The sequence below is a fragment of the Pogona vitticeps genome, chromosome 6, assembly GCF_051106095.1.
Source record: "Pogona vitticeps strain Pit_001003342236 chromosome 6, PviZW2.1, whole genome shotgun sequence".
Lineage (NCBI taxonomy): Eukaryota > Metazoa > Chordata > Lepidosauria > Squamata > Agamidae > Pogona > Pogona vitticeps.
The window spans coordinates 103,539,561-103,564,185 of NC_135788.1; the positions used below are offsets into that span (position 1 = coordinate 103,539,561).

General features: G+C 39.2%; 3 protein-coding genes across 3 annotated transcripts; 2 read left to right on the forward strand and 1 right to left on the reverse strand.

Moving 5' to 3' along the window:
* Window positions 1-516: 516 nt before the first annotated feature.
* LOC110091057 (olfactory receptor 6F1-like) lies at window positions 517-4,845 on the forward strand. Its single transcript, XM_078378055.1, has one exon. The coding sequence runs from the start codon at window positions 1,052-1,054 to the stop codon at window positions 2,051-2,053; it is 1,002 nt and encodes a 333-aa protein (XP_078234181.1). The 5' UTR covers window positions 517-1,051; the 3' UTR covers window positions 2,054-4,845.
* Window positions 4,846-7,517: 2,672 nt separating this feature from the next.
* Window positions 7,518-12,841, forward strand: LOC110091056 (olfactory receptor 6B1-like). The gene has a single exon (XM_078378056.1). It carries the CDS (start codon window positions 11,651-11,653, stop codon window positions 12,581-12,583), a length of 933 nt encoding a protein of 310 aa, XP_078234182.1. The 5' UTR covers window positions 7,518-11,650; the 3' UTR covers window positions 12,584-12,841.
* Window positions 12,842-14,702: 1,861 nt separating this feature from the next.
* On the reverse strand, window positions 14,703-23,745 carry LOC140708246 (vomeronasal type-2 receptor 26-like). Its single transcript, XM_073003615.2, has 6 exons — window positions 23,528-23,745; window positions 22,764-23,055; window positions 19,740-20,594; window positions 19,263-19,478; window positions 17,871-17,997; window positions 14,703-16,020 (listed from the first exon to the last, which is right to left on the reverse strand). Exons 1-6 carry the CDS (start codon window positions 23,743-23,745, stop codon window positions 15,110-15,112), a joined length of 2,619 nt encoding a protein of 872 aa, XP_072859716.2. The 3' UTR covers window positions 14,703-15,109.
* Between the last annotated feature and the right edge of the window lie 880 nt (window positions 23,746-24,625).

The following is a 24,625-nucleotide window of genomic DNA, read 5'->3' on the forward strand; positions in this document are numbered from 1 at the left end:
ATGACTGAGGACAATAGTAATTGGGGACACATATATCTGATGATATATCAGAATAATGCATCATAGTCGTATAGTGTTGTTGTTGTTTTTTACTTAACCCTGGCCACTACATTGACCTGAGAAAACTTAAAATCTTTGAACTAAAGAGCTTCTTCCTATTTGGAATACAAAGAGAGAGATAAAAATTCTGATGGCAATTTTATATATATTTTAATTGTATTTTAATTGTTACATATCTTTATTGTATTTTAAATGCTGTAAGCCGCCCAGAGACCTTTGGGTAGTGTGGGCGGCATATAAATTAAATAAATAAATAAATAAATAAAATAAAGGAACAAGTTTGCCAATTTCTCTAGAAAAATAATCTTCTATATCCTGAGGATGCTGAATGATGTAACTTTCAGGTTCCCATTTACTTTTCGGTAATTGTCATTGAACTCAATGTGATTGCCTTCTGAATACAGCCATATAGGGTTGCCCTGCTAGCAATATTCTACTGAAATGATTGGTATGTCCCTATTTATGCTGAGTCACAGATGTCCTGTTCAAAGGCTCAAACAGGAGATCCGTACTTTATCAGCTCTGTATTATAGCCACTTAAATGTGAACCAACCTCATCTGACCTCAGATGGCCCTATTTTTGAGCTGTCCAACTCAAACTCCACACATGTAACTAACATGCGACTAAAATAGGTGCAGGAGGTCATTAATTCATAAGGTTGCCATAAGTCAGGAGCAACTTAATGGTGCATGTAAAGAATATAGCACAAGGACATGGATTGGAATTCAGGCAGGAACTGTGGTGGGGATTTGTTAACTGATTGTTGCCACTGAGATGCCGACAATTTTCATTACCTTGTGAACTGTTAAGATCGACAGATCAGTTTATGAGAAGGGGAACCACAGATGTTGGGGATGATCCAGATTGAGACCACAGTGAAGGGATGGAATTGTTAATTCCCCTTATGACCTTAATATAGATCAGAGCTACATAAGCCACCCATGTCACAGTTTTAATGTTCTTGTTTTCCCTCTTCTTCTTTTCTTCCCCATGTCTTCATCAACCAGAAATGATGCCAACATGGAATCTGCCAACAGGAGTGTGGTGAAGATGTTCGTCATCCTGGCATTCCCTGCTTCTCCACAGCTCCGCATGCTGGCTTTCACCCTCATCTTGTTGACATACATCCTCACTATCACGTCCAATATGGTCATCATTTCAGTTATCAAGGCAAACCGTAAACTACAGCGCCCCATGTACTACTTCCTTGGCAATTTCTCATTCATGGAGATCTGGTACACTACTTCCACGGTGCCGAAAATGCTAGAAAGCTTCCTGGGCGGTGGAAGTCCAATCACTGTGGCAGGCTGCATTGCTCAGCTCTACCTTTTCTTTGCTTTGGGCTCCACTGAGTGTTTTCTTTTGGCTACTATGGCTTATGACCGCTTCTTGGCCATATGCCACCCTCTGCATTATCCAGCCCTTATGAATCTACAAACAACCACCTGGCTAGTTACAGCAGCCTGGGTGGGCGGTTTCCTAGCTCCTTTGCTCCCAATTGTATTGATATCCCAGCTCTCATTTTGTGGGCCAAAGGTGATCCACCACTTCTTTTGTGATGCAGGACCCCTCTTGAGGCGGTCCTGTGACAATGCCTTACTCAGCTCTACCATGGTCTCAGTGCTAGCTTCTCTTGTCATCCTCAGCACCTGCTTACTCACCATGATATCCTACACCTTCATAATCTCAACCATCCTCCACATCCCATCAGCCACTGGAAGGCGGAAAGCCTTCTCTACCTGTGCCTCACACCTCGCAGTGGTAGTAATTTACTATGCTACGGTTATTTTCATATATGTACGACCCATCTCTCCTTCATCCTCAGAGCTGGACAAGGTGGCATCCTTCTTTTATGCAGTTGTTACTCCACTGCTCAATCCAATGATCTATAGCTTAAGGAACAAGGAGGTTAAAGAAGCTCTGAAGATGATGGTGGGCAACAGACAAATGTTTGTGAAGAAAACCAGAACTCTGTCAATGGATTGTTTATAAAGGAGACTTTATATCGGCAAGAGAACAAAGCTCTGATGTGCCAAAATCTCTTTCTTCCTTCAGAAATCACTCTTCCTCTGCCATAAACTGAATCTAGGTGCACAATCCTTCCTTATTCTGGAGGTGACCTTAGCAAACTTACTTCTTCAGCTACGTCTCCTGAAATCCAACTTGGTCATGCAGATTGGAGGAACTTGTGGTCCCCAAAAGTAACTTTCTCAAATTCTACTCTTGAGGACCTTAGAAGCACTTAGAAAGATTCTAAAAATGTGTTTGTAGGGAATCCCTCTTGAGAGTATTCCACTTGGCAAAGAAGCCACTATAGTTCCTATCTCCCACCACCTTTTGAACCTCAGGATGAGTGAAAACCCAGAGGATACATGCATTAGAAACTATGGGCAAGGTTCTAACCTAGGTTTTCACCTGTCCCTGTCACCTGAGACAGAAATTCTCCTGATTGTGTACTTTATGCCTAGTACACCAACCAGAAAAGGTAGACCACACAAAATACTTAAATGTAGTGAATGTAGCCATCTGGCCAGGCACCTTCTTTAGACAGTCAACCCTTTTTCCCGCAAGGATCACAGCTTGGCAAAATATTAAAATGTTTATTAAAAAGGTAAAAGAATTTGAATTGTGGTGCTGGAGGAGGCTCTTGAGAATCCCCTGGACTGCAAGGAGAACAAACCTATCAGTTCTAAAGGAAATCAACCCTGAATGCTCACTTGAAGGACAGATCCTGAAGCTGAGGCTCCAGTACTTTGGCCATCTCATGAGAAGAAAAGAGTCCTTGGAAAAAACCTTGATGTTAGGAAGGTGTGATGGCAAGAGGAGAAGGGGACGACCAAGGATGAGATGGCTGGACAGTGTCTGCGAAGCAACCAACATGAACCTGACACAACTCCGGGAGGCAGTAGAAGACAGGAGGGCCTGGCGTGCTCTGGTCCATGGGGTCACGAAGAGTCGGACACGACTAAACGACTAAACACACACAAAAGAATTTTAAAAGGCAAGTTGTACAGCTTCAAACAATCCAAAAGCATCAAGCAATTCCTATTCAGATAAAGTGAGCTCTACGTGAAAGCAAACCCCATAAAATAATAAAAGCTGGCTATTTCTACCTAACACTATTTTCTAGTTAAGTAATCATGGCTAAGTCTCTACAATGGCAAAAAGCATTTGAAGAGTCTAAGAACCTAACTTCTTTCTAGATCTAAATTTCTGTTCCCCCAACATGTTGTTATCCAATCAGGTTCAAGTACTTTGTCCAGCAATTTCACCCTCAAAGTGTAACTTATTACAGCCCCTCCTTTCAGTTCTCATGAGAGCCTCTGCTGATGAGCAATTAGGAATGGAATGTGGTGTTTAGACTCTGCTTGGCACTTCTTGAAGTGGTCCAAAGCTGGGCAAAATGCATCTTTTTTTCTCATGCACATAAAGTGCCACCTGTAACAGACTGGACAGGTACAACATATCCCATTCAATCTCCTCATGGCATTTATCACTACTAGCCAGCAGTCCCCTGAAATCTTTGGGGAAAGCCTTGACATAGACTTAATCATGATCTGCAATGTCATGGACACACTTTTTCCGTGAGTTACCAATATTATACATACAGGTTTTCCCAATCTCTGTGACCAATCCAGATACTTGATGAATGAGTGGAATGTTTTCCTTATAAGGGTAAAGGTAAAGGTTCCCCTTGACATTTAGTTCAGTCGTGTACAACTCTAGGGGGCGGTGCTCATCCCCATTTCCAAGCCGTAGAGCCAGCGTTTGTCCAAAGACAATGTCCATGGTCACGTGACCAGCGCGACTAGACATGGAATGCTGTTACCTTCCCACCATGGTGGTACCCATTTATCTACTCGCATTTGCATGCTTTCAAACTGCTAGGTTGGCAGGAGCTGGGAGAAGCAACGGGAGCTCACTCCGTAGCATGGATTTGATCTTATGACTGCTGGTCTTCTGACCTTGCAGCACAGAGGCTTCTGTGGTTTAACCCTCAGCGCCACCACGTCTTTCCTTATACATGTGCATTATTTTTATTAAAAGGCGGGATGTATTTATTTAAAGGTGTTACTATATTTTGGTGAATTTGCCTTTCTCCACAACAAATATTAAATATTCCAACAATTATCTGTTTTTTCCCACTGGGAAAATTCCAAGTGTAAGGTGGCCAGAGGAAGAGGAAGAAGCACAGAGGGAAATGGCCCAGTCTCCATCAACAGAGAGAAAACAACACTAGAACCCAAAATATTGGTTTTGAAGAACGTTTCTTCTATTGGCTTTGAAGAACATTTTGCTCTTCCTGCTAACTAAGGGGTGTCCTGAGCTGCAGTGCTAATCACAGCCATCTTAACCACCAGTTGCTGAGAAATTGTGCTCTGTTTGCCCAGTCATGGCTCTAATGGCTTCAACAGACTGGGGGAAATTCCTTCTTCAACTGCTGCCATAACCAGACAAATTCTATGATGATGGGCTGTCTCACAAACTCATCTCCCTCAGGAGAAGGCAAGACTAAGTCAAATCTGTTCAAGTGGAGCTCTCTAGAAAAGTAGAGTTCTTTCATTATGTATGTGCTCTATTTTTGAGAAGTGGAATTGTATTTATTTAAAGGCATTGCTATATTTTTGGTGACTTTCCCTTTCTCCACAGCAAGTGTTAAATAAAGTTGTTTCAAAATATTTGCTACACAGTAAGAGTGGTTCAAGATATGAAAGCCAGTGGAATAAAGTGGATTGGCTATTAGACTAGGTGTCAGCAGACTTGGCTTCAACATCTCATGTACTTCAAAAATATTACGGAGGTAGCCATAAATTAGATATTACATGTTGGTTCAATACTTATTCACGGATGCTTCTGTCCTTTCAAATTTTGGAACAGTAAACTTAATTCATAGCACTGAAATCTAAGGAGTTTTGCTGGGGGGGAGTCACAGGCAAAGAAGAATATTAATTTGGGATTCCTAATGTCATTGATGGTACTTATTCCCATTTAACAATGCAATCTGAGATGTCCCAGCTGAAGAGGTTTTGTAATAGGCAGAACTCTCTTCTGAAATCTCCTTTTGCAGGCACAAATGCTCTTATGCAAGCAAAGCCACCTTTTGTTGGCTCATCTCAGAGAATGTCCAGAAGAAGAATCTGACAGTAGAACTTTCTGCTGGCTGAGATCTGTCAGCAAAAGAGCCAAATGGGTAGAGCAAGGATGAAGTTGGGTTGCGTGGGATCCAAATTTTCTTCATTCTAGGCACACAACTATGATGGTGGTACAAAGTGAGGCCAAGGTGAAGGTAGTCCTAGGTAAGTTACAGTATCCCTGGATAAGAAGGGTTTGGATTCAGAACAGCTTTAGGGTAATAGTCTCACCTCATATTGACCCTTGGCCATCATGACTAGTTAAGATTGCACTCTTATGTATGCTAAGGTTAAAGTGCATGGATATCTTTAATTTTTGTATTTTGTTGTGTTGAATTTATTCCAGATGACTTGGTGAGCATTTTAGAGCAATAGGATTTTGACCAAAAATATTAATTGAAAAAATATCAATTAGTATTTGTAATTATTTAATTATTGGTCCGTGCTGATCTGCGACTACCATTCTGTTTGTTAAAATAGTCAAAAAGTGCATCTTAATTACTACTTGAAAAATAAAATAAATGTTCATTATCCATCTAGATGATGACAACTAGAGTCACAGGAAATGTTGAGCTTCAATGAGTTCTTTATAGAGATAGCTAAATGTTATGGACAAAGAGCTGCTGGATATCTCAGTGGTTTAGGCTTTAAAACCAGAAGTTTCCTCATTGTGCCTCCTTGATAGAGGTTAGACTCAATGATCCATAGAGTCCCATCCAGCTCTGCAGTTCTAAGATTATGGTGATGATTAAAGAAAATCATACCTTATGTATCATTCTTTCATAGAATGGCCAGATCCTGTTGGCTTGAGCCATTCTATGGAGGAGGCACAGTGTCAAGGAGGCACAGTGGAATATCAGATTCCCAACATCTGGCTCTGAAGACAGATACATAAACCACTGAGCTAAGAACAATTGAAAACAGTTCCCTTGAGCACCTAATTGTGGTTTCATCAGGCAAGAGATAAATAGTAATTAAGGACCAATAGAAAATGATCCCAGGTAGTGGAATTCTACGTGTGAAGAATCACACACTGTTACGTCAGAAGGAGGAATGCAAAAAAAAAACTTGTCAAATTTCTTGTTCTTTTCTATCTACAGTGGGGCCCCGCTAGACGATTATCCCGCAAAATGGGTAATCCACAGGACAATGATGTTTTGTGATCGCTATAGCAATTCGCAAACCGTTTTATCCTATTAGGGATTTTGCTGGACGATGATTTGGTCCATGCTTCACAGATCGTTTTCCACAAGACAATGATTTTTACAGCTGATGAGTGCTTCTGTTTTTCGCAAGACAGCGATTTTACAGTTGATCAGCGCTTCGCAAAATGGCTTCCCTATGGGCGATTTTCGCTGGACAATGACCTTTTTTTCCCATTAGAACGCGTTAAATGGCTTTCAATGCATTCCAATGGGGAAACACTTTTCGCAAGACGATGTTTTCACAAAACAGTGATTTCAATGGAATGAATTAACGTTGTCTTGCGGGGCACCATTGTATGTATGTATGTATGTATGTATGTATCTATCTATCTATCGATCGATCGATCGATCGATCGATCGATCGATCGATCGATCTAGTGGCAAGCCACTGCTCTGGGCTGTTGTGAGCGAAATACATACCCACAACAGTAACAGTAACATAACCAGATATAAGCATAATGCAACATAAAGCACATATCCCAGATGGCAACAGCGAAATCAAATAACATAGCACAAGATTGGTCAGGAAATCTGTCATATGGGGAAGATTTTTCTGAACACCTCTTTGAATGGCAGCACTTTACCTTGCTTCCAGAAGGACAGAAATTCCACAATGTTGTGATTACCATTGAGAAGGTCCAGTTCCTAGGGGTCATTTTCTGGGATTTCTTCAGGGTAGCCACTCACAACAATTAAACCTGAGATGATTAAGTGGTTGAATAGAACAACTTAGGGAGAGATGCTCCTACAAGTACTAAGGTCCCAAACCATTTAAGACCATGTAAATTAAAATTAGCACTTTGAATCTGGCGTGCAACCAGACGGGGACCCAGTGCAGTTTAGGCTATCTTGACACAATTCAGTCCAATTACGAGTTTCCAAATTCTACAGAATTCCTTTGCCTTTGAGACAAATAATAAATTTCCCTCTCTTACTGAGGTCTCGACAATTTACACAAGATGTCTTTATGTCTCTTTCTGTTAAGAAACAAAGCATACATCTCAAGAATATGCAGAATGACTAAATTGTTTAAGAAATGCATGGAATTTATGTAGTGCTTATAATTCACGTTCCAAGGGACGTGGTGGCGCCCAAGGGACGTGGTGGCACCAAGGGACGTGGTGGCGCTGCAGGCTAAACCGCAGAAGCCTGTGCTGCAGGGTCAGAAGACCAAGCAGTCGTAAGATCAAATCCACGCGACGGAGTGAGCTCCCGTCGCTTGTCCCAGCTCCCGCCAACCTAGCGGTTCGAAAGCATGCAAATGCAAGTAGATAAATAGGGACCACTTCGGTGGGAAGGTAACAGCGTTCCGTGTCTATGTCGCGCTGGCCATGTGACCACGGAAGATTGTCTTCGGACAAACACTGGCTCTATGGCTTGGAAACGGGGATGAGCACCGCCCCCTAGAGTCGAACACGACTGGACAAAAATTGTCAAGGGGAACCTTTACCTTTACCTTTATAATTCTTAACAATCAAAGCAGCATTCATATTTTTGTTTAGCTTCTGTTACCTATGTGGTTTTCATACAAGTTCTTGCAACTGCAAAACATTTATTCAGACCACAGAAATTAGTCCATGCCCTGTAGGCGACAGGAAAAAAAAATCTGCAATATATTGTTCTCACACTCAAGAATAAGACAATGGTTTACACCCCTAGATGGGAAAATCTCTATCAATGGTCCAGAAAGCATTTCTGATCACACATTCTCTGAAGCAATGGTAAGACTCAGAGATCATAATGCCTGACACTTCCCTTCATTTCTTCCAGATAGCCCTATCATTTTCTGGTTGCAGGGACATCTTAGGTGGGAGCTGGCCGAGCACATTTTTCAGATGCAAGAAATATCCACTTGCTATTTGGAAGAATACTTCCTCGACATCATTGTCAGAGTTGCCAAGGAAATCTGATGGGGAGTCAACCATGGCCAACCTACCTACAATCCCTTGCTCTGAGGATGGAAACCGTAACTTTTCAGTTTAGGAGCAATTCATGACTGTATTTACAATTGTTCTGTTCTAATCACTCCCAGTACATAAGGATTGTGGATATGCTTTCTAAATAGACAATGATTTTTTCCAAACTGTTTGTTCAGGGAATATCTGCCCTTGATAAAATTGTACATTAGATAAATTAACAACCAGGGAACTCTTCTGAGGAAAACTAAATAATTAGCTTGCTTAAGATATTGCTTGTTTCCTTTAATTCACTCCTTTGACTCCACAATCATCTGGGGTTGGGAAGATCATCTGCCACTTAAATGCGCAGTCGTCCAATCATGAGTCAGTTCCAAAAGGCCAAGAGATGTTGATAAAAATTAAAGTATGAACCACTGCATCATCTTGGAAGACTATGAGAAGCAAATTATTTTCATTATGCCATAGGCAGTATGAAGGTACTGCATATGGTAAGATGTATTACAAGAACTTCATGACAGCGACTTGAATATCAGAAAATCTAAGTGGAAAAACTGTTGCTTCATCTGTGATTCTTGAGACAATTAAAGCAATTCTGAGTTGATAAATAATCAGAACTTCAGAATTCATTGACAGCTGAATGCACAAATATCTGTTTCTTCAGTACTCTAACTAGATTGTATGATCACACTTTATACGTAAGAGATTATTGTATTGTATTATACTGTATTCATTGACCCTTTTTGTATTGTATATTCACTGTTACTAATCTTAAATAATGTCTTTTAATTGTTTTAAGTCACTTTGGCTCCTTTTTAAGGATAAAGGAAGGTTGAAATATCTATTTATTTATTTATATTTAATTTGTACCCTGCCCATCTAGACCGAAGTCTACTTCGGGTGACAAACAGCAATCCAAATTATAACAGAATAAAATAAAACAACGGCATTAATATAATTCAAGATGGCAAGAAATAAATTAAGTAATGACAGGAGGGAAGGCCTGCCTAAAGAGCTAGGTCTTGAGTTTGCTCTTAAAAATACACAGCGAGGGGGTGTAAACCATTGTCTGTCTTATTCTTGTGTATGAGAAAAATATTATTTTCAATATTGTTTTCAATAAATAAATATTTAAACAATATTGTCATTGTTGCTACTCCTTCTGCTACTGATAAGAATGATAAAAAACCCAATGGGAACTAAAAGTAATAATTTCTGTGCATACGATGGAAAGAAAGCTAAAGCAATTGCTATCTCCTTTCTTTTTAATATATTTATCCCACTTTAAGGATCAGAGGACAGTTCCAAATTATTTGTGTTTATTTATGTCTTGTAGAACAAAGAGGGAGGGAGCCTTAAGGTCTCAAAAATCATTGCTAGAGGAAAAGGAACCTTTAAAAACACAAATGCTTCTCTCCTTAGCTGAGTTCACTTTGCATGTTTATGCCAATAAAGGTTATGATGATGATGATGATGATGATGATGATGATGATGATGATGCACTTTGCATGTTTTTAGCAATCGTTCTATTCTATTTAATTTCTGCATTAAAACTCAAATTATATATTTCAATGGTATTAATTTCCTTCCTTGTATGGTTTGAAACATTTACAGTTTAATTCTACGCCGCTGTACTCAAAATTGAGTTGAATGGAAATTATTACCAAGAAAGTGAGCACATGATTGCTGAAACTGTGCTGGAACAGTTGGAGAACTGTGAAATCCAAGGGGCTTCTAAGTTCCTGTGTTCATATTAGTCCAAGAGATGAGGAACAGGTAAGTTTCCCTAAGATTTTGCAATGTTGCCTAGATAATTTAATAATATATATCTTTGCTCATCTAAATTGCATAAGAAGGAGTCTTAAAAAGTATATGAACTGTATATGAAGTATTCACGAAGGCTTTCACGGCTGGGATCCAATGGTTGTTGTGGGTTTTTTGGGCTGTTTGGCCGTGTTCTTAAGGTTTTTCTTCCTGACGTTTCGCCAGTCTCTGTGGCCGGCATCTTCAGAGGACAGGTGTTAGAACTCTGTCTGTGCTCTAGTGCAGTTTGTTGGATTGTGAGTATTTATAGCTGTAGGATCAGCTTTTGTTCTTTTCAGGAGATTGGGTGATTATGGTGATCAGTATGTTTTTTGTTGTGGGTGTATTGTTGTGATAAGGGGAAGAGATGATGTGTCACTGTGCTTGATGGGTGTCATTAGCTGGTATTTTGTGTGCAGTGATCAACAGTCCTTGTGGCTGGGTAGAGTTTTTTGACCTTTTGCAGGCTGTATTTTTCAGTGCTGGGAGCCAGGCTTTGTTGAGTTTTAGACTTTCTTCTTTTTTTGTTGAAATTCTGCTGGTATTTGTGGATTTCAATGGCTTCCCTGTGTAGTATAACATAATGATTGCTGGTGTTGTCCAGTACTTCTGTCTTTTGAATTAGGATTTCATGTCCAGCTTGTTTTAGGGCATATTCGGCTACTGCCGATTTTTCCAGTTGTTTCAGTCTGCAGTGTCTCTCATGTTCTTTGATTCTGGTGTGGATGCTGCATTTTGTGGTACCAATATATACCTGGCCACAATTGCAAGGTATCCGGTATACTCCTGCAGTGGTAAGGGGGTCCCTTTTGTCCTTTGCTAACTGTAACATTTGTTGTATTTTTGTGGTGGGCTTGAATACTGTTTGTAGGTTCTGTTTTTTCAAATGTTTCCTGATGTGGTCCGTGACCGCTTTGATGTATGGCACAAATACTTTATTTGTGGATGACTGTTTTTCCTCTTCAGTTTGGTGTTGTTTTCTTGGTTTATGAGTACTCCCCACTATGCAATTCAATCTTAATGTGCACATAGACCTCCATTCCTGGAAGTTGCTGTGGTGAACTGATGATTTGCCTGTCTTGCACACAACTCACATTCTAGCAGATGTCTTTAGCAGATCTTGTAGCTGTAGTTCCATAAGCATAGTGAGCATGATATTGACTTCTGTCTCTTTCTTATCTGAAATTTAACTTTTTTTTATTTTAGAGTATAAAATATGTTCTGACTAGACTGAGTTGGACTTAGCTGACTTCAGTGCTATTGCTTTCTATAGCTATACTCAGGATCCACAATTCCATATTTATTGAATAAGTCTTTATCCATCTAGTATGTATTTCTTTGTGGTATTTTTTTTTTCATTTGAGTTTCTCTTTCTTAATTGACGGAGACTTAAACATTATTAATACTGGGCAAATATGATTGATTTATATTCTTCTTTTATTAAGCACAATGATTGAATTTAATGACTCACCACTTTGTTCTTTGGGTATAGGATTCCATTATTGATGACTACAGATAAGATCTTATCCAGAGATGGAAAATCAAACCATCATCTCTGAATTCATCCTGCTGGGATTTCCTGCCGGACTAGAGATTCAGTTGTTTCTGTTTGTGACCTTCTTCCTAACCTATGTGTTGACAGTCCTGGAGAATCTCATCATTATATCCATAGTAAAATGTAACCAGAACCTTCACAAGCCCATGTATTTCTTCCTGGGAAATTTATCTTTTTTGGAAATCTGGTATATCAGTGTCACACTTCCGAAACTGCTGGTGGATTTTTGGTCACAAAGCAAGACCATCACTTTCCACAGTTGCATGGCCCAGCTCTATTTCTTCATCTCACTTATGTGTACTGAGAGTGTCCTCCTTGCTGTTATGGCATATGATCGATATGTAGCTATATATAATCCACTTCGCTATCCTGCTATCATGACCCACAAATTATGTTTCCAGTTGGCTGTGCTGTCCTGGTTGTGTGGCTTTTCTGTCTCCTTTGTCAAGGTCACTTTCATCTCCAGGCTGAGCTTTTGTGGCCCAGGGGTCATTAATCATTTTTTCTGTGATATCTCTCCTGTACTCAATCTTTCCTGCACCGACATGTCAATGGCTGAGATGGCAGATTTCATTCTGGCTTTGGTCATCCTCCTTGGCCCACTCATAGTCACAATATTATCCTACCTATTCATCATCACTTTTATTTTTCGCATCCCTACAGCCCAAGGAAAGAAAAAAGCTTTCTCAACCTGTGCTTCACACCTCACTGTGGTTACCATCTTCTTCTCATCAACGGTCTTCATGTATGCCCGGCCTAGAAAAATCCATCCCTTTAACCTCAATAAAACAGTGTCCATTTTCTATGCTGTAGTCACCCCGGCCCTCAATCCTCTCATATATTGCCTGAGAAATAAGGAAGTCAAAGATACATTGAGGAGGAATAGGGGCAGGAAATGTACAGGTGGATAAACATGGAGCTTGGATAAAAGAAGAAAAATATTGAAGAAGTGTGTTCCATGATTGGGTGATGTGACCACATATGGGCTTTGTGAAAGGGGGATTAGATGATTGTCCTGATTCCATTCTATTTTTAGAATTATGTTTAGTAACAGTCACTGTGTACTTGCTTCTAAATAATGTGTTGCTATCCCAGTTTCTAGCTGGCTAGATAGCTCCATGAGTTAGGTATCTGACTGTAGAGCCATAAGTTGGAATTTTGATTCCCCACTGTGTCTCCTGCAAGTAGAGCCAGCCTGTGTGGCCATGGACAAGCTGTACAGTTCCAGGAAGCCCCTCAGAAGAAAGGAATGATAGACCACCATTGAGTGCCCTCTATTTAGAAAAAAAAGGGACTGTATAGAATAAGTCACAATTGATTTCTTGGCATGAAAATATTATTATTAATACTCCATCCTCTAGGAGTGTTGTCTTACCAGGCACCAACATGTTTTAATTCGAAGCAATTAAGGCATCTTAAAACTAGCCAGTTTCATTCATCAGGAGCTTTTACGAACTGCAAATTATGAAGGTTTTTGCCAATAAATCTTGATTGGATTTAAGGTATCTCAAGTCTGCTTTTTTCTTACAGCATACTAACATGTTTTCCCCTTAGACCTTGCTCCCTTGCTCAGCCCGCAAATCATGCACGTAGTAACGAGTACTTTAGAGCAGTGGTCCCCAACCTTGGGGGGCCTCCAGATGTTCTTGGACTTCAACTCCCAGACGTCCTGGCCAGCAGAGATGGTGGTGAAGGCTTCTGGGAGTTGTAGTCCAAGAACATCTAGAGGCCCAAGGTTGGAGACCACTGCTTTAGAGGACATAGATCAAAAGAAGAAAGGAGGAATGGAGGGAAAAGAATATAGTTTTGCATCCCAACATAGAAGTTTAACAGTATATGAATTCCAATGGGATTCTGAAAAACACAACAAAGATGGAACCTATATATATTCAACTGCATTTTTGGGAAGGCCAGAAACAAAAGTATTTGGCTAAAGATTATAACATCTATCTATCAGGCTCTTACATTTTCAGAAATGCCCTTGTTTCCTTGGAAGAGAGCTCTCAACATATACACTTTCAACTGAATGCATATAGAAGCTTCCTTTAGAAATTTCCTAAGGGAATTTCAACTTTTATGATGAACATGTAGGAAACAAAAGGTCCTTCCTCATTAGGGAAAAAGGGATATTGGTAGTAAATCTAACGTGTGAGTGTGATAAACATTCTTTGATGCAATTTCATTTTTAATACCTGAACATGACTTTTTTTCTCTCTCTCCCTCTCCCTCCCTCCCTCCCTCCCTCCCTCCCTCTCTTGGTACACAGTATGGCGTAGTTGATAGAGTGTTGGACTAGACTCTGGAGAATAGGGTTCAAATCCCCACCTGGCCATGGAAACTCATGGAAGGAGTCTATGGGTAAAACCACTCCTTAAATATCTCACTTGAAAGCCCTGTTAGGGTTGCTATAAGTTGGAGATAGGTAGGTAAATAGATAGATAGACTAGTCACCAAGAAGGCAAGTAGATTCTAGATCAAACTAATCCCGAAGACTCACTAGAAACTAAAATGGCTAAACAGAGGCTTTCACACTTTGCATGTTATCATGAGCTAGGAAGAAAAGAATTTGACTTTTGACTAGAAAAGACAGTAATGCTAGAAAAAGTTGAAAGCAGAAAGAAATGAAGAAGACCTAATAACAGACACATTGGCTTAATCATAGAAGAAACTTTCTAATGGTTATAACCTTTTGCAGGTCATTAATTCATGGCATCCTTATAAAATGGAAACATCTTAACAACACATATCAACACCTGTTAGTTGATGTTACGTTTTATTAGGCTAAAATGATACTTAAGACACTTTGACACTATTTCTCCTCAATTTGTTTTCTTCAACTGTAGTTAGATACAATTGTGGATTATTAGGTGTTTATATGTTTTTCTTTTTACTAACTGCCCTTTGTTGTTGAGTTCAGGCTTTAGCAAAATGACGTAGCATTTGGTGAAAAAAAATGCAAATTAGCAATACAGCACTGGAGGCTAAGATTGAAAAACCTTGTACTTTACTGAGCCCTTACAAACTTGGGGCATACATTCAATTTTCTTCTGATGTTCGTTGGTGGCAAATGTCAAAGAAGCCGACTTAGAGAGTCTCAGGAGTCTGAATTATTGACATGTCACAGTGAAGATTGTGTTAACTGATATGATTTGATGCCACAGTATTGCTAACTAGTGCATATAGCAGGGTCTGTTGTTTCAGGGTTGACTCTCTTGATTTCTGTGTCTATCAGCAGGTGTATCATTTATGTTGTAAGGTTCTTGCACTATATATACTAGATGCACAATCTAATGAGGCAATAAATACCAAAGCATAAATTATCTATTTGTATAGTTAAAGTCCAACTTCTCACTGAAACCTATGAACAAATGTTTGTTATTGCAACTAACTGGCCCCAAATTTAATGACTAAAATAACCTAGGTAGGAAGACAGAGTATTAGATATTTTTATTAATTCTTTTTATTAACTGTCCCTTGCTGTTGAGTTCAGGCTTTAGCAAAATGATGTAGCACTTTGGGGAAAAAATGCAAACCAGCAAGACAGCACTGGAGGCTAAGATTGAGAAGATCTCCACAGCCACAGTATATTTTCCTTTTGTGCTCAAATAAGAAGGAACAAAAGATAACCAAACACAGCAAAACACTAACATGCTGAAGGTAATAAATTTGGCTTCATTAAAAGTATCAGGCAACTTCCTGGCTAGGAATGCCACGGTGAAACTGACAATAGCTAAGAAACCCATGAAAGCAAGTACACAGTAAAACATGATCAAGGAGCCTTCATTACATTCCAGGACAATTTCTTCTGCCATTATGTTCATAACAAAATCAGGGAAGGGAGGTGATGTTGTAAGCCACACAGTACAAATTGTGGCTTGAACAAGGAAGCAGGCAAGAACAATGGTGTTAGCCAGTCGTTTTCCAACCCATTTCTTCATCTTGGATCCTGGCTTTGTAGACATGAATGCTAAAAGCACAAGGATGGTTTTGGCTAGCACACAGGAAACAGCAACTGAAAAGATGACACCAAAAGCAGCTTGTCGAAAGAGGCACATCAGTTTCTCAGGTTGGCCAATGAATAGCAGTGCACAAAGGAAGCAGAGTATCAGGGAGGTGAGAAGTGCATAAGTCAGGTCCCGATTATTGGCTTTGACTATGGGAGTGTCTTGATGCTTAATGAAGACACCAAGCACCAGAGCTGTGATGAAAGAAAAATGAAGAGCCGTGATGGCTAAACTGATCCCCAAAGGTTCTTTGTAAGACAAAAAGCTTATCCTTTTGGGAATGCATGCATCCCTCTGGTTGTTAGAATAATGATCTTCTGGACACTGAATACAAGTGTCCATGTCTGAAAAAGAAAATGTTAAAGTTGCAGATATAGTTTAAGTTCACTAAAAGATCATACATATCTTAAGAAGAACATACAGGTGCCAATTTCACTACAATAGGAATAGTGTAGTGCCTCGAATCAGGGCTGCTACATCAAAATCATAGGATTTGTTTTCCATCTTCCTATTCAATTTTATTTTCAAGAAGACATATTAAAGAGATTTCAGGAATCAGGATAAAAGAGCTAACAAGGAGTCAAAATTAGATATGGGCACAAAATGAACCATGAAGGGGGGGAACCTTTCCATTAATCGGACTATTTCATGATTCATTTTGGGGTGCTTTGGGGAAATATTATTATTATTATTATTATTATTATTATTATTATTATTATTATTATTATTATTATTATTATTATTATTATTATTATTATTATTATTATTATTATTATTATTATTATTATTATTTTATTTTATTTTATTTTATTTTATTTTATTTTATTTTATTTTATTTTATTTTATTTATATCCCGCCTATCTAGTCCCAAAGGACCACTCTAGGTGGCTTACAACAGACATATAACAATATAACTAAAACAATTTTAAATAAAGGGAAAAACATTAAACAAGATGGGGCAAACACTAGGAGAGGAGAAAGGGAAAATCAGGAATTAGCTGAGGGGAGGGCCTGCCGAAACATCAATGTTTTTAATTGTTTTTTAAAAATACCCAGTGAGGGAGCCGCGCGAATGTCAGGGGGAAGGTTGTTCCAGAGGCGAGGAGCCACCGTCGAGAAGGCCCGATTTCTTGTCTTTTCTTTCCGGGCCTCCCTCGGCTTTAGGCTCCTCAGCCTCACCTCCTGACTCGCGCGCGTGACACGGGTAGAAATTGGTGAAAGTAGGCGTTCCGCCAAGTATCGAGGCCCTAAGCCGTATCTCTAACTTGCAGAGGAGTGGGGGTGTTCTACTATCCTGGAATTCCCAAATTGCACAAACTGAAGCAGTTCATTTTGTCAGAAAGTTCATGACAGTTCGTGGTTCATGGTTCATGGTTCATCAATGGCCATGAACCATGAACCATCATGGACTGCTGTTTTCCTGGTTCATGCTCATCTCTAGTCAAGACCCCAAGAGACAAGAAGACATTAAACTATCATAAAGGTAGGGCTTATATCATTGGCTGAATAATTGTTGCCCCTATGATCTGGCAGCTGATAGAAAGAGAGATCACATAACACCAGCACTTTGCACCACGTTAAATGACTAAACAACAACAAAAATGTTTCTGAATGGTTTACACATTTGACCTGTTAGAGAGGGTTATTTTGCTTTATCTAGATGCCATAAATTGATTCTGATTTACAGCAACCTTTCCCATTGTGTTCTATGTCTAGAATACATGGAAGTGGTTTACCATTTCTTTCTTCTTGAGGTGCTCTGTAACTGTGCAGCTTGCCCAAGGCCACACAGGATTATTCACCTCCTGAGAAGCACAGTAGAGAATCAAACTTCCTTTGCTTCTGCAGCCAGATACCTAACTTACTGATCTATCCCGCTGGTAGTTAGTTTGTTTTGGAAGCAAAAGCAAGGTGGAAGTAATGCATAGGAACACAGTCATCCCTAGTATGAATACAGCAGATCAAACCAGTAGCACCTCTTTGTCTGGATTACATTCCAGTTCTGATGTAAAATAAGATGTTGTATGAGCAGTATAAGCATTATGTACCAGAGTATAACTTTCTATGAGCAATCAAAAGATGGATTTATGAACAGTCTATTTAAAGCAACGAAGAATGGTATCTCAAAAACTTTCCATGTGCTGCATGGAAAGATATCTGACTTTTGATCCCTTCCATAAATGGTATCTCTTACCTGTTTTGTTTGATATTTTTCCTTCTGGACACGGAAGACAATTGTAGCAGCAAAATGGCTCACCTTGTTTGGTCGCCTTTCTATAACCTGGGCAGCAGTTGTCATTACATAAAGAAACAGGTTGTGACTGAGGGGGGAAAAGATGAAAAGGGAAAAGTTTAAATCTTCGAAACAGGGTTAGGGAAGGTTGTTTTTCTCTGACTTTTGGGATGGCTTTAAAATGTGAGAGATAGATAGATAGATAGTTAGATAGATAGATAGATAGATAGATAGATAGATAGATAGATAGATAGATAGATAGATAGATAGACAGACAGACAGACAGACAGACAGACAGACAGACAGACAGACAGATATCCATCCATCCATCCATCCATCCATCCATCCATCCATCCATCCATCCATCCATCTATCTATCTATCTATCTATCTATCTATCTATCTATCTATCTATCTATCTATCTATCTATCTATCTATCTATCTATCTATCTATCTATCTATCTATCTATCTATCTATCTATCTATCTATCTATCTATCTATCTATCATTCCCCCTTTTATATAAACTATATATAGTTTGTTTGATTCTTTTGAAGCAAAGAATGGGAAGTCATGGGTGTCATGGTGTGCTAATATATTTATTAGCTGAGATGTCAACTAAATTAAAGTATACAAAAACTATATATATAGTTTAGTCCAGCTGAACTCATTCAAGAACTGTTTGCTACAATTGGTGTAATGCTGATTTGTGAATTTCAAGATCATTAAGAATTTCTGATTTGAAGCTCACTTAACTACCGATTATTCTTCCATTTTATGAAGTGTCCTTTCATACACTGTTTTGCAAATGTGCACATCTTTCAAAAGAAATTTTGTAGATGAGAAAATTACACAGTGATCTATAAATCTTGACTGAGCATTCTTTTAATTATAATTGTCAAAACAATATAAAATTTTAATACTGTTAAAATGGTGAAAATGCAATGGAAATTAAGTTATAGCGAGAAGATCTGTCTATCAAAAGAAAGCACATTCAGTCATTTCATTGTCTCCCCAGTCAATGCAGCTTTTGAATATTGGAGGAAATTGCCAAATCCTCTTGAATAAGTATGTCAGTGTGATGCAAAGGGTGTAACCTTTGAAGGCCAATTGCTTGAAGTTAAGAAATCACTGCAGACTTTGCCTGTTGCATACTGAGCTTGTGTAGCGCAGTGTATAACAGATGATGTCTATTGTGATTCTATTGCCTTGAGGCATGTGACCTCCAAATGTTACACTTGTTGTATTACACTGATGCCCTTAAGCAAGAGCATTTTGACCATCAAAAATGTGCATTGAAATTTGCTTGGGTTGAGGTATGCTTCAAATTCTCTGAAATTGTCATGGAGCCTACCTGATTCAGCATAATGGGCCATACAAGAGTATCCTCATATATAGTGAGCTGTTCGTCTGGGTCTATTTTTCCAACTTTTACTCTGTGAAGGGACTGGTTTTGGAATGTCACCCAGTTGATAATATCAAATCCAGATCCTAGTATCCCATTTTGATTGAAAAAAATATTTTCCCCAGCACTGTTGTTAAATGAGACATGCTTCAGAAAGTGATGAAGCTAAAAAGATGAAACAGTAAGTAACTGAGATGTCAACTAAATTAAAGTATACAAAAAAATAATGCAGATATTTCCTTTTTATCTGTTAGGCTTCTGCTTAAAAACTTCATATAACAAACCATGTGACAGCAGGAGGACAAATTGAAATTTGAAAATCAAACGCTGCTTTAAAAATGGCTAGTACATAGCTGGAACTGGAAACACATAAAAGTTGAACCTGTGAGCCTAGATGACATTTTATGAGATGACTCATGCACTTACCTGCCATGGCTGTTTATGAAAAAACACCCACCTCCTCACATCTACCATTGCTCTGTGTTTAGAGTTGGATGTGTACATGGCATGTAAAGCATGTGCCACAGCATAGATAGCATTGTACATGCTGTAGCTCTGGGCAGTCATGCTCATTTCAAAAACAGATGAAGGTAGAGTTTCTAGTCTTTCCTCTCCAGTGCAGATTTTATCAAACTTACGGTCTCTCACAGACTTAGAGAATGAGCAAGTAAATGCTTGTTCCCAGAAATTCTTGGTAAAGCTGTCTTCTTTTTCTGAGGTAGCCCTTTTCCTCTGAAGAAAGTTCTGGAATCTGAGCAAGTTTTTTGAGTGACTTGCAAACAATATAGAACCATGGAGGGTTTGTATGTCCCAATTTCTTTGTAGGGGAAGTGATACGAAGTCCATCTGCGCTGTCATAATCCAAACTTTACTTTTTGCCTTGGATTGCATGCCTTCAAAGTCTGAAATCTGGAACCACGATCTTAGTAAAATCAGAGTCTCAGCTTCACCGTGCACAACCATTACCTTGGCAGTGCTTCTGAAAACAACCCTGTGTATGTCAATCAATTCATTCTGTATATCAGCAAGGGAGAAACTTTGTTTGGGAAAACTTTTTATGATGTCAAAACAGATCCCCTTCTTAAAATACCCAGGAAGCACATTACGAATGAACCTTTGTCCATGGTCACTGTTCCCATAAATTATACCAATCCATGTCCAATTAAAATGCAGTAGTAACTGGAGAATCCCTATGTATTGAAGGGATACATCTGGAAACATTTGGTAGGAGAAAATACCTTGAGATCTATAGTTCAACTCTGAAGCAGAGCCATACATGATCTTAAAAAAAGGGAAAAGACAGTAAATGAACATGAAAAAGAGGAATGGGAAGGAGGGGAGGAGAGAGAGGGGGAAGAACATCTCAGGCTAAGATGCATAAATATGCATACCAAATGGAAAAGAGCACAGATTTATTCATAATAATGTACCAAAAATGTGACCATAGATGAAGCACTTTTCAAACATACATGCATTTGAAAATCCCATATTAGGATGAGAACATATAAGAAGGATCCAGGTTTTCATGAGGACATAAACAAAAATACATTAATGTGGCATTAGGCTGAATGAAATCCATGTTCAGGAAAAGAAGGAACTAAATAGAACCAAAGCTGACAAATTTACTCACTTTGTTCTCCCTTTTCCTTATAGTGTGTTTGTCTCAAAGGGCTGCCCTTAAGATTGTGTATTGGTTTCAGCCCAATTCTAAGCTGACTTGTGCTACCTTAGGCAAAATTTCATCATATTTGGTGGAATGGTGAGATTCAGTACTGGGTTGTAGTGAAATGCTTCTAAATGATTCAAACTAATCCAGTGATATCAGATATGTAAATGGAGTGGGCAAAATCAAACTTTAGGGAGGTATTATGTGAAGGTAAGATGATGTGTGATTGAGAGGGCAAGATGGGGTGCTGGGGATTGCTGACTGACAATCTGAATCAGGATGGCTCTAGTGGGATGTGGATTCCTCTCCTCCAAATCATCCTCCAAGGGTCATGGGCCACCCTTCATGTGTGGCAAGAATTTCACCACCACTCTCTGATCATGATGCTTGTAAGCAGCACCAAACTCTGCTACAGATACATTTTTGCTCTCTTGATGTGCATGTACAGAACGAAAGAAGGATAACTGTCTAAACAATGGAACATACCCATCATATGAAAGACATAGAGTATTTCATGCACCTTTGGCCAGATGCATGAAAAATGCCTTGTCTCAAAGGACCAAAACTAAAATCACAGGTGAGACCCACAAGTACCAGCAACAAGGAAAAAGCCACTGTCACCTTCTCCCTCTCCTTTCCTCTTCTGAGAAGCCGCCAGGATGGGTAGCAAACAGTAAAAAACTGGCTTCACTACTTGTAGTTTTATGTTTTTCTTCTCTGTTCACCACCCATTATAGTGGATTGATATATAAATTAAATTAAATTAAATTAATACACATACAAACAAATAGGTAAGACTGAGCACTCACCTGAGCAATATGCATTTTAGGAATTTACTGATTTTTGAAGAAAGCAACATTGATAAGTGCCTAGTATTCAAGATCTTGAAACAGCCCGCCTGACATTTGTCAGGCTTCCTTCCCTCTTTAGGGCTCATAATGTGTCCAAATTTTATGCCCGTTAGTAACACTAATAGAAACTTATAGTTGTTTTGGCTTTTCAAAGTGAACTGGAGGGGGCTGGTCTCTGAACCAAACTGAGGCATTTGGCACAATGCAAGGGCTTTAATCTTGAGATGGTCATGAACTGCTAGTTATGAGGTCTGTAATGTTTCATTTTTAGCAAATGTTTTGCAGGCACTGTGGCTTCCCTGCCCTGCCTACTCTGGTGGAAAGGGAAGAGGGAAGCCCAGGACGCTGCCTCTGAGTGAGGACCCACTGAAGGAGATGGAGGAGGAAACTCGAGGTGCTCGGGGAACACCTGTGCGTCCAAAGAACGAACCATTACAAATCACCAAACTGGCAGTTCTTGCCCATCTACGAATAAGTCTCTGTCCTTTTCTCCATATTGCAACCACTTAAAAAGAGCTAGCTTATAATAAGAAAAAAAATCTTAGTGTTTTAATGTTAACTATTTAAATCACTTCTTTCTCTCTTTTTTTCACTGAAGTCCCAAACTCGGAGAAAATTAGAAAACTGTGGAGTAGGGGCTGGAACTTGATGCTTGAGTCTTTTGAAGCAGAGAATAGAAAGTCAAGGGTGTGATGGGATGCTAAAACCACCCATCCCTGGGCAGTGGTTGAATGATGCTCTGGGCCTATTAATTATTTTGTTCCATATGTCCAAACAAATCAAAATAATGTGGTTTTTTTTTAACCAAGAAGCTTTATGTAAGGCTATTGCCGTTTCTTCAGTCATCACTATACAATCTATCTGCATCAAACTATACAAAGACAACTGTAGAAATGAGAATTGCTTGTTCAAGTCTCCGTGCACCCAACTTACCTGTGGAACCTTGTATACATAGAGAACGTGTCCCATATGTACACCGATGTCAGAGTTAGGTCCTCCAGTGACAGCTACCAGATTGTTCTGAACATCACACACATAGTTAGGAATGAATTGGCTTGGTGTGCAAAGAAGGTCTATGGAGGTGTGATAGGTCTGGGTTGCACTGAATTGATTATTAAAAATATGGAAGCCCAGGGTAGCATTGGGTAAAATAGCTAGATTTCCATTGATCTCCTTCACAGCAAATTCCCAAGCCAGAAGGTGCTGGTAATTCTGGAACACTATCCTGCAATGAAAGTTGAATGCAGGATCAACCATGGATCTGCTTCAGAATGAGATTTACTGTATTTCAAATCAGTACATAACAGTTTAATGAATGTATCACATGCAAAAAGCACTAGGAAATATGGAAACAAATACTGACAAACAATGCTACGCTTTGCATTTCTTTTGAAAATGAGGGCTAATTGGGAAGTTGCTAGTTTGCATATGTGCAGTTTTTAGTGGAGGGCAGTCATATTAGTGTCTTGCAGCAAAAACAACCAAGAAACTTGTCACACCTTGAAGATTTAAAGTTTTATTTACAGAAGCTTTGAAAGGTAGTAGACCAGCTACACTTAATATCATCCAAAACTTGTCAGCCTTTGAAGTGCCACCAGATTCTCGGTTGTTCCTTCTATACTTAATACATGATGTGATTCTATTATTGGGACAGATGTATGATGTGGATAAAAACAAACAAAGCGCCCTTGCCTTACATGACATCATCAACAATTTCTTCAGGAGGACAAATTGTAAAGGTAGTAAGATGAGGGAACACGTAAATCTGAGAAGTAATGGCAGCAATGATGAGGTCTCCTGCCTGGTAATGTTTGTGACGAATAGGAAGAGGCCTGCCAATAGCACATTTTCCAGCAAGAAAAGTGCACTCCACTGGAGACACCAGTGCCAATATCCAGATGACAAATGCTACCATTTTCCATCAAAGATTTCCTTCTGGAGCTCAATCCATCCTTTCCAGCATTGTTGTTTCAGGGTTCATTGGTACCCAAGGCTGAGATGAATGATAGCTCGCTCAAGTGATCTGAAGTTTGGAGTATACAGCATGAAGAAACCACAGTCAGGCAGATGGAGCTCTATTGTTCTTTTGCCACATGAGGTATTTATCACATCCCTTGGAAACCCTGGTGTTTTAGAGAAGCTTTTTTAAAATTATAGGGTAGATAATTACCTACTTACAGTTTAAGCTTCTCTGTGTGTCAAGAAAGAACAAAACATATTGATCACATCTCAGCAGAAAGCATGCTTCTTCTCAGAGGGACAGGAAACCAGAACATGGCCTTGTAATTTCTACTATTAAAATGGTCCAAACTCCAAATACAACCGGAATCTGAAAGTTGAAGATTCCCAAAGCAACGGATACAAGATTCTGTGCTAATGTCCGCCCAAAAATACATGCTGTTGCAAAAGGTTATTTAAAAACCTGAATACTACCATTAACTCCAGTTTAGAAACCATAAAGCCTCATATGCCCAAAGTACATCTCATACACTTCTCATGGCATACTAAGTTTTTTGTTTTGTTTTGAAAGGTTGTGACTTTGTCTCAATCAAACTGGGGCATCTGATCTTGCATAACAGTGAGCAGAAGCCTACAACAGAAGTGAAGTTTCCATTTGGAGGAAATGGCACCTAATATAATAGTCATTTATTAGATAATAGAATCAAACTAGAATTACTCTTAAGTGTCTTTCTGCTGACTCTAAACTCCATGAATCTGAAAAAGTTAATTCAGCCAATGAAAGCTTATCGTTCGTTCGTTTAGTCGTTTAGTCGTGTCCGACTCTTCGTGACCCC